General features: G+C 39.5%; 1 protein-coding gene across 1 annotated transcript in view; it reads right to left on the reverse strand.

Annotated features, from left to right (window-relative positions):
* Positions 1–11,117, reverse strand: part of LOC144641270 (uncharacterized) — a 157,509-nt gene that overhangs the window by 75,982 nt on the left and 70,410 nt on the right. Inside the window, exon 8 of the mRNA XM_078500301.1 lies at positions 4,663–4,752. Within this exon, the coding sequence (XP_078356427.1) occupies positions 4,663–4,752 (90 nt within the window). The remainder of the gene's footprint in view (positions 1–4,662; positions 4,753–11,117) is intronic.

The following is an 11,117-nucleotide window of genomic DNA, read 5'->3' on the forward strand; positions in this document are numbered from 1 at the left end:
GCTTGCTGCAGGTCACCCAAGTCACTCTGGACATTTGCTAAGGTATTGCACGTAGTCGCGACATCAACATGGTCGGGAGAAAGCTTTTTCAGCCGAATGTCTAAAGCACGTTCGTAATTCTCTTTGGCCTGTTGCAGGTCACCCAAGTCACGCTGCACAATGCCTAAATTATTGCACGTAGTCGCGACATCAACATGGTCGGGTCCAAGCTTTTTGAGCTGTATGTCTAAAGCACGTTCGCAATTCTCTTTGGCCTGCTGCAGGTCAGCCAAGGCACGCTGCACAATGGCTAAGTTATTGTACGTACGTGCAACATCAACATGGTCGGGTCCTAGCTTTTTCAGCCGAATGTCTAAAGCACGTTTGTAATTATCTTTGGCCTGCTGCAGGTCACCCAAGGCACTCTGCACATTGCCTAGGTTATTACACGTACATGCAACATCAACATGGTCGGGCCCAAGCTTTTTGAGCTGTATGTCTAGAGCACGTTCGTAATTCTCTTTGGCCTGCTGCAGGTCACCCAAGTTACTCTGCACAATGCCTAAATTATTGCACGTACGCGCAACATCAACATGATCGGGTCCAAGCTTTTTCAGCTGAATGTCTAAAGCACGTTCATAATGCTTCTTGGCCTGCTGCAGGTCTCCTATCTCGTACTTTTCTTTACCCAAGCCGGTGTAAGTACTCGCAACATCAACATGCTTGAGTTCAAGTTCCTCCTCAGCAAAAGCTTGTAATTCAGAAAAACTGCGCATCAATTTGGTTTATTTAACTTAGTTATTAGTTATTTCTTTGAATACATAACTGTGACTGAACTTCATTACACGACTAAGGTAGTCAGAGGGCCAATGACTAAAATCAACCAATCAGATTGCTCCAGTGCCAGTTCAGCATTTTCTAAGTATTGGACCGCGTATTGATTCGTACATTGCTTACAAAAGTTAAAAAAAAATAAACTTCCCTCGCATGGAAAACCATCTCATACTTTTCATTGGTTTGTAAGAGAAATTTGGGGAATACATTTCGGCCGAAACACCTGGTGGGTCTTTGGTCAGAATCTCCTTTTTTTTATCATTTCCGCTTTAGAAAGATTTTTTCTTTCTCTTATTACTGTTTGTTATAGCATACAGCCTTCATATGCGACATTTGAACAAAAAATGCTAATAAACATGCTAATAAACAGCCAAAAAGGGTCACCGAGTGCTTTAGAGGGGACTGAGCACTAGTTGTTGCAATGGCGGTTTTCTTAAAATCTACCCGTATGACCGAACCTCCAAATTTCAGAAATGAAAAATTGGCTTGATTAGATATTCATGCAAAATAGTACGAGAATCTGTAAGGCTGATTTTCGCAAAATCTGTCATACAGATTTTAAAAGACCATTGATGTATCTAAAACTTATGTCAAAGTTTTATAGCACAAAGCTAGCGAATTATACGGTGATTTTTACTGTCACTCAACTGTCACGCCACGAAAAAATAATTCAAATACTATGGAATTTAAAAAAATCATGATTACAACAGCTTGTAGAAAATTACTAATAGTCTATTTGTTCAAGTCTCAAGTCTGTACGGTATCCCGTACTCGAGTTATCCTTCAAAACTTTCCACAAAAGTTTAGAGAGCACTGAATAGAGACGCCACCAACATGGCGGGCGGAAATCAATGAAAACATCTAGAATTCACTTCTGCTATAAGAAAGGTCAGTAGTAGTATAGTTGGGCTACGTCATAGACGGTAGTCCAGTCCCTGAACTCTCTCTTCCGCGCGCCTTTTATTCGGGCTCAACCCAGGCGCGCGAAGAGAGAGTCCAGGATAACTTGCATGCGCATGCGCCAGTTTTCCCCCCAAAATTGGGGGAAAAACCATATTTGGCAGCCCTTTTGAAAACGCGCGCGCACAGATGACGAGTTCAACTAGTAGACGCGACCGTGTACTAAAGCAGGATCACCGGAATAACTTTAAAAAGCCTAGCTTTGCAGTCAGTGTCTGCTAAAAGCTAACGGCCAAAACAAAAATCGCTATCCGTAAACTATTCCTAGTATAATTTGGTAGCTGTTTATTGAATTGGTTTTGGATGCAATTGAGCACAGTTTTTTCTTGCATTTATTCGCGCGCTCGGTCGTGTTGTTGAATTCGTCGTTTGAGCGAGCCAGTTTTAACCTAGCGCTCGCGTCCCAAGCAAGTGACGCCATACTCCTCGATTCTGATTGGTTCGTTCTGAGCATGCGCATGCAAGTTATCCTGGACTCTCTCTTCGCGCGCCTGGGTTCAACCCCTATAAAGGGCGCGTGGAAGAGAGAGTTCAGGGACTGGACTACATAGACTCATGAATAAAATGCGGTGGATTTAATTAAAGTGTGGGTGTTCTATTTTTTTATCCTGTTTGGTATAACCGGTTTGACAGGATTCACAGTAGCAATTTAACGTACCGTGCAATATTCGAAATCACTGAACCATATAGACGGAAATTATGAAGCCTCTTTTTGCATAAATTAAATACAGCCGACATCATTGTTTTCGAACAATGGTTTTTATACTCGATACGCTTGAGTGATCACTATGATTTAAGCGAGTTTTGAGGACCTCCAAACTTAGACACTTAACACAGAGATTGTAATTCAAGCAAAACTTTTATTTCGGTCGAGTACAATGATAAAATGAAATAAACGGCATGCAGTGCATGCAGAAGCGATGACGTTTCACAAAAGGTATAACATAATTTTGAATTTGTCAAAAACTCAACGTAAATAAAAGTAGCCGACACCTTGTGCGTGATAAAGACTGTTATCAAATTGTAGTGTACATTTTTTAAACCTAAGAAGCAATGTTGGTGATTGCCTAAATAGCATAGTTAGGATCTGATGGAATTCAAATAAATACAGTAGTTATGAATGCACAGGCCAAGGATGCAAAGTTAATAATACATTTTCTTCGTAGATTTGCTCAATTGAACAACAGTAGATTGCGTTATATTGTAGTGTGTCAAATGGTCTCTTGCTCACAGCGGCCCTGTATTTTATAGAATTAGAAATTTCTGTCTACTGAATCTTATAGATGCCATCATATAAAACTTAGTCTCTTTCGTTTATACATTGTGGTGTTCCATTCTGACTGCACGGGAGTATTTTGCTTTTGAGTTCTACGCGGCGATTTGTTGTTTAGTTAAACTTGTTTTCTGTTCAATTGCGCGAAAAGGACAAAAAGACAAAAGGACAAAAATATCCTGCCGGTCGGCTGCCTGCATAAAGCGATAATAATACATTTTCTTCGTAGATTTGCTCAATCGAACAACAGTAGATTGCGTTATATTGTAGTGTGTGACTTCCGATAAATGACACACGATACGCGGGAGCTAGCTTTTCAGCTGCGAGAAAGGTCAAAAGGTATATTGCTGATAGTGGGCCTGTATTTTATAAGAATTTGAAATTTCTGTCTACTAAATCTAATAGATGCCATCATATAAAATTTAGTCTCTTTCGTTTATACATTGTGGTGTTCCATTCTGACTGCACGGGAGTATTTTGCTTTTGAGTTCTACGCGGCGATTTCTGTTCGATCGCGCGAAAACGACAAAAAGAAAAAAAGACAAAAGGACAAAAAGACAAAAAGATCCTGCCGGTCGGCTCCCTGCATAAAGCGATGACGTCATCAGCTACCCGTCATCGCTTAAAAATGGAAAAATCGTCCACCACAATTCTATTGTTTAACTTCACCACCACCACCACCACAATTCCACCAATCATACCCAAGCACGAAGAGACATCAAAAATTACTTACTATCCCCCTGGCAATGATAAGGACGAGAACAGTTATTAAATTTTATTATTGTACTGAATTAAACGACCGAAATAAAAGTTTTGCTTGAATTACAATCTGTGTGTTAAGTGTCTAAGTTTGGAGGCCCTCAAAACTCGCTTAAAACAATAATGTCGGCTGTATTTATTTTATGCGAAAAGAGGCTTGCATAATTTCCGATTATATGGCTCAGTGATTTCGAATATTGTGCAATACGCTAAACCGGTACTGTGAATCCTGTCAAACTGGTTATACAAACCAGGATAAAAAAGAACACCCACAATCTAATTAAATCCACCGTATTTTATTCATGAGTCTATGACGTCACCCAGTTAATTTATTCCTCTCCACGCTAATGAGATTCCTCCCCAAAAAAGGGGCCTAACCGGTCCTTACTATACTACTGTCAGTTCACCCTCATAAACAAGAAAACATACACATAAACACTTCTTGCCAAACCTCGACTGTTCAGATTGTTAAAAATTACAGGATGGGGTATTTTTTTAAAGCAAACGTAATAGTCCTCTAGCGGCCATCTTGATGATGTGTGGCGTGAAACTCCAAAATTCAAATGCTCTAACGGAACGGCGGCGGGGCGGCGGGTGCTATCGAGCCAGTGAAGGATAAAAATTCAGGGGTCTTGCGATTCTGGATTTTAGAATTCTCATGACGTCACGTGAAAACTACAAATATGAGAAAAATTGTCTTTCACAGTAACGTTATTAATGACGGGATTCATTGCTTTAGTCTAAGAGATCAGGTCCTTTGGCACAGACATTATGCTTATAATCACATTTCAGCCACTTGAAATGTGTATTTTTCACAATTCTCTACCTTGCGACTAGTTTGGACAAGTAACTCTTACCTGTCGGCTCTTCGAGTTCCTCTGACTCATGTTCTCTTGTTTCCAAGTCTTCTCGTAGCTCAACCTGTCTATCATCAGGACATGCTCCAACTAAAAAAGGAAAATGATTAGATTAATTTGGAGCTAGGTGGCTATTATAAATACCGTATTTACTCGAATAAACGCCTCCCCCGAAAAAGCGCCACATGCTGAAAAATTAAATTTCTTGATATGTTGCCCAAAGAAAGCCTATGGAAGGCGTGGAAACGTGGTGGGATTTTTTTCTTTAAATATTTCATGAACAGGTCACAAACTAACAAAACCGTTATGACCCCCCGTGTCTTCTAAAACACACAACATAAACACGTAACAAACTCGAGCAAGAAAACAACCACACAAGGAGGACGTTCAATGAACTGTAATTAACCCGTAAAACATGCCTAGACGCTAAAACATGAACGAATTCACAACGCTCGCTCGCTAACTCTAGCACGTGGTCTATGTTATTACACTTCATGTAAAACACATCGTCATGTCCGGTATTATAACCCCTACATAATCTCCTCTTCTGTAAAATAGGCGTGAATCTCCTGATTTAGAGTCAACAGCCAAAGGCTAAACAGTGTTTATGAAACCTAATGAGTTTAGTCCCAACAAAGTAACATCTTAATATTCTGTAAATGTACTCTTAATGAGTTCACATAATTTCGAACAAAGTTTTCAACAAAGTAACATCTTAATGTCCCCTTAAAGCTCTTGCTTTCTTCAACAGTTTTGGCTTTAGTTTTCGTAATCGCTCCTTTTCCATGGCCTGCTGATCCTCAAGCATCTGAAGACGGTCTGTAATCTGCTGTAGGCTGTTTACAGCCCATTCTCCATACCGATCTGGTGGTTTCTGATACGCACTGGTCTTTAACTCTGTCTAATCAAGAGAATTTCTCTAAATATATCCTAATTTCCCTTTGAGGCCTAGGGTTAGATTTCTTAGCAATTTTCTGTAATTTTACAGCAAAAGAAGTATCTAAATAACGTATTAAGGGGAAAATTTGTTAAATAAGAAGATTTTCTTTAACTAAAAAAAATCGTGAAGATATCGATGACGTCATGTTTCCTGACGAGTTCTGTTCTGTTTCAATGCAGAATGAGCCGAAAATTGAAATGTCTTCAAATGTCCCTCGAAAATCTTCGGCAATCTTCGTAAATCTTCGGAAACGTTCGCACGGCCTTTGAACAACACTCGGATAATCTTCGGAGATCTTCGGTCTGAAAATTGCTCAAAATGCAACAAGTTGCTCGAGAGGAAAAAAGTTGCTCGAAGGGGAAAAAGTTGCTCGAAATTTGAAAAGTTGTCAAAAAGTAGCCATTGAAGCAACTTGTGGAAAGCCCTAAAATGAACCCTCAATCAACTTTTAATCCTGGATTAGTGCTAATCGGCTTTCGAACAACTTTGCCCAGGTCCTTAGGCACAGATATTATGCTGACATAGCACCCACTTGAAATTTTATTTTACAAAATTATCCACCTTACTACCAGTTTGGTCAAGTGTCTCTTACCTGTCAGCTCGTCGAGTTTCTCTAACTCGTGTTCTTTCGATTCCAGGTTTTCTTGTAGCTCAACCTGTCCATCGTCAGCACTTGCTTTAAAAAAATGATTGGTTTAATTTGGGGCTAGGTGGCTATAATACACCAGTAACCTGGCGAATGACAGCTTCCTCCTCGGGCGCCTCGCACTTTTGTCGAGGACAACGGACAACGACCAAGAATCGCGAGCGACTAGTAACAAGTGCGAATTGCGAGGTACCATGGAAAAACGAAAGAGAAGAGACTTACTTTTGCCTTTCCTTCCACTCTTACCCGCCTATTTTTCCTCGCCATAAACCTTCCTTAATTGGCGAACTTTAAGTGTAACGGGAGCATTTTTCAGTCAACATTAATACAAACCCGTGTCGTCACGCAAAAGCAAACGAAACGAAAGTTATTTGAATGCGTTACAACATGGATGGTCAGCGGAATCACAAAATCTTTACGGGAAACGAAGGACGGAACAAGTGAATCTGCCTTCAGCTACGATACTCCTTTTTAGTGCAGAATGCACTATTGTGATGGTTTGGTGGGTTGGCGTTTGCTAAACCCCTAAACCACTAAACCACTAAACCACTAAACCACTAAGCCACTAAACCGCTAACGCGGTGTAAACTTTTAATCACCAATTAATTAATTAATATCAATTAATTAATTATTTCTGTAAAGGGGGGAGGGGATGGAGAGCACCTGACCGTGTGCCCTTGGTAAATGGGGGAGTCCATTACGATACTTACAATTGAAGAACTCAAGGTATATATTTGTTTCAGAAAGCACTATGCTCTCCTTGTGGTACAATTCTTTCTGGAAAAAATACTTTGTGCTAAACGCATGCGCAGATCAGTCTTTATCACGAACATTGCGTTTTTCTTCTGCAGAAGGATTCGTGTAGACTCCGTGGCCCCAAGTTAAAACCACAAATTAATTGAATTAGACAGTAAGGCGTCATAGCAGATCATGTGAAATATTTCTTGATATGGCAATGCTGTTTTCTTAGAAAAGGTGATCTAGCATCTCATAATTAATTGATAACCTGATAACATCTGTGTTATAATCAATGTCGCCTTCTTTGCAGAAAATAAATCACGTTACCATAAACATCATGTTACATCCGTTTTTGACAAAAACAAAAGTATGTTACATGTTTTTGACAAAAACAAAAGTATCTCGTTTGCTGTTTCAATAACAAACTGAAATTCAAGCTATCGAAAATTAAAATAACAGTGACGTGTTTAGAAATTTTGTATTAAAGCCTAACGTGGTGTGCTTTTCAATGCGGTTGAATTCCTGTAGAATCCGTGGCGTTAATTCAATTAGACTTAAAAGGCATCACAGCGATCTGCGAGAAAAAAACAACAATATCATGTTACATCCGTCACTTCCTTTTCTTTTATTTGTTCTCCATCGGTTGAACTAACCTCCGTTTTATTTTGTAAAACCTCTGCCGCTTTAGTGTTTGAACATGCTTTCGTGACGGTTCCGACATTTCTTGAAAGAAATCTTCACACTACGTGCTTCTCGGCTTCATGCTTGAGTGAGCGTGTGACGTGTTCACAGCGCTTTCGTAAATCGTAATTAGGTATGCAAAAACTTGCACCGGGATTTTCGGCGTGAACACCTGATAACCAGGAAACAAATATCCTAGCTGTACTGCGTTTTAAAAACCCTTTCGAAAAAGATGTTTTTTGATTAGATTTGTTCTTTAGTTTTGAGAATCGTCTTTCGTGCAGTTTAAACCGTAACTTAATTAAATTAAACAAATGTCATCGATGTCGCCGTAAAACAAACAAAAAACAAGAGTTTCATGTTACGGCATTTTCAAGGAAAACAAAAGTATTTTGTTACAAACGAACGAAAGTGTCGTGTTACGTTTGCAAAGATTAACGTAAGGAACACCTAGGAAAGAATACAAGTAGCCTGTGAACAGTTTTTCCGAAAGTAAAGTAAAGCAAATAAACACGAACATATATAAAACATCATACTTTCAATTGTTCCATATTGCATTCTGCACTTACCAAATCATCGAGATTTTTTGTATTCTGCAAATTAGTGGTAAAAAGCTTAGTCTCTCCAGTATCCACGGCCAAAGTCCAAATCGCTTACTCAAATGACGATTTTTTTAAGCGTGAACTACGCCATCAATATTACTTTCTGTTGTGAGCTGTTAATGATCTTCTATTTTTTGGCGGTTAGTGATATGTGAGGACCAAAGATGCCTGTTCTCAAGCGGACGCAATCGCCTCGTATACTACTTCAGAAACGGCAATTTGATTATATTATGAAAGTAACTGATCTGATTCATGTGATAGACATAAATCGCTTCCTCGCTGACTCACTACATAGCCAATTGTGACGGTTAAGAAGTATTTTTTTAAGAAAAATAAGACCAAACCCTGTGAGTGTGCAGAACGGACTTAAATCACCTTTAATTGAAAAAAAATAGAAGTTGTTTCATATGGGGGTGTAAAAATCATCGAGAGGATTTTCTTTTGCTTTGAATGTACCTTCGTGTTGAAATTTTTACTATGATTTTGAAAGGCCATAGAATACTCTGACTGACATACAAAACTTATGCCAAATTTTTATAACTAGCTAGCGAATTATAATTGTATTTTACAGTACCGTATTTACTCGAACGGCGCTTATTAAATTTTTCGCGCCTCAAGTGCGGCGCTTATTCGAGGGCGGCGCTTAGTGTCCTTTGATTGTCAGTATTCGTCTCCTCTGAAGAGAAAAGTGGCGCTAGCTGTCCTGGCAAAGTTCGCTGCCTTCACAACATTTACAGAACTACGTATTGTAAGAATGTTGAATAGAAAAACTAATGGGCGAGTGGTAAAACAATCACTTTTTGACTGCAAAACATCGCTTTTGTTGGAAAGAAATTAATGTCCAAGTTTGTTTTAGAGTTGCTTTGTAGTGCTGTTTTTAGTTAAACGGAATTCCTCGAATTAGCGCCGCATCGGGACTGCGGCGCTTATTCGGGGGCGGCGGTTATTAACTTTTTTCTCCCAAATGCAGCGCTTATTCGAGGCCAGCGCTTATTCGGGGGCGGCGCTTGTTCAAGTAAATACGGTAACGCTATGTCTTGAATGACCAGGTTTACTGCTTTAGTCTAAGAGATCAGGTCCTTAGGCACAGATATTATGCTGGCAATCACATGGCGGCCACTTGAAATGTTTATTTTATAAAATTCTCCACCTTACTACCAGTTTGGACAAATGTCTCTTACCTGTCGGCTCATTGTGTTCCTCAAACTCGTGTTCTATCGATTCTACGGCTCCTCTTAGCTCAACATGTACATCATCAACACCTGCTTCAACTAAAAAAATAAACATGATTGGTTTAATTTGGAGGTAGGTGGCTCATAACACAAGTAACGTGGATTTTGAGGAAAACGGGCAACGACCGGGAAGCGCGAGTGACTGGTGACGAGCGCGGGTCGCGAGAAACCATGGGATGGAGAGAAAAGATCAAAGATCTCTTCGAGATATCGACTTTTTTGCATGAAGTATGAGTCGAAGGTTTATCCTGTTCATTGTTCTTTGAACTTATCATTACAATTGCTTTGTAGTTTAGTTTAACAATTTCGTATATTCGCAAAGGAAATGTTATATTTGTCAGTCGCGAAGTTGTTTACACTGTGGATTGGTTGAAAATAGTAAACTTGTAGATTGTCTTTTTTCTTTCGAGTAAGAATGATCTTCTCGGTTTAATGTAGTTTAATATTCTGGAATGTGTGAGTCTGGAAGAACGCGAAAAAGTGATTATTTACCCGTGTTTAGTCACACAATCAATTGTCACAAAATTTAGTGCCTTAGGTTAAATATTAGCGCCGCTTCAGTGCGTTTAATAATCTTCGTTGCCTTCACAGGGAGCAGAGGAGCCAAATTCGACCTTTGTAAAAACAGTATTAAAATGTTCGATCTATTTCGTAGCGCTTGTCGGTTAATCCAGCGGGAATCCTGTTGCGCTTGGCGTTTCCGTTCGTTGCCCGAAACCCACTGCGATTATGCAACAGACTATTGAAAGAGTTTCCCGCTGGCTTAACTGTCGCGTAAACAAAAAGATCGGATAACGTATGACAATAGCCTGCGAATACAGCCGCCTCTCTTCGCTCCCGAAACAGGCTAGTATGACAAGTGCTGCGAAATAGATCAAACATTTTAATATTTACAAACGTCGAATTTGAAACCTCTGTTCCCTGTGTTGCCTTCGTGCGTTTTAAACTGTTCAGGCAAGAGGGAGGACAACCGGTAACCTTCAGTAATTTCGTTTCGTTTTTAATTCGATTGTTCAATGTTCTTAGTTTCTCTTGCGTTTGTGTATTTTAATATGTTTTAGTTTGACGTTATCAAAAAACTGGATCACTGTAATCGTAATAATTTAATCCATTTGACCTTTTCGCTACGGCTCGAGTCATACAGTTGGTAAAGTACAGGGTAAATTTGTAACGGCGGTTTATCAAGACTACAGCACCGCCTGAAATCATGTGCACATCGGCTGCGACGCTTTTTATAGATCGCCTTTCAGAAACACGTGCGTTGAGATAAGAAAGCTGACATGCGATGTATGATTTCGGCTAGTCACGTTTTAAAATTGTTATATAACGTTTGTAAATTTGACAAGTCACGTTTTTTCTACAAGATCGCAAGTGTTAAATATAGTGACGCTTTGATCACCCACAGCGGAAAGTAATCCCTTGAGAAATTAAAATATTCCCTTGAGAAATTAAAACAGTCCCTTGAGAGTAGACAAGAATGTGGTTCGAAATAGAACAACTTGTCCGCTATTCTCCTTTTCTTGCTTGTAAACAAGCAAAAAAGTCGAAAACAAAGGGACTTCCTTTTGCCTTTCCTTCTTCTCTTGCGCGCCTATTTTTCCCGTCAATAAGAGAGC

This window comes from Oculina patagonica, unplaced genomic scaffold (genome assembly GCF_052425735.1).
Source record: "Oculina patagonica isolate OP01 unplaced genomic scaffold, crgOcupat unplaced8, whole genome shotgun sequence".
Classification (NCBI taxonomy): Eukaryota; Metazoa; Cnidaria; class Anthozoa; order Scleractinia; family Oculinidae; genus Oculina; species Oculina patagonica.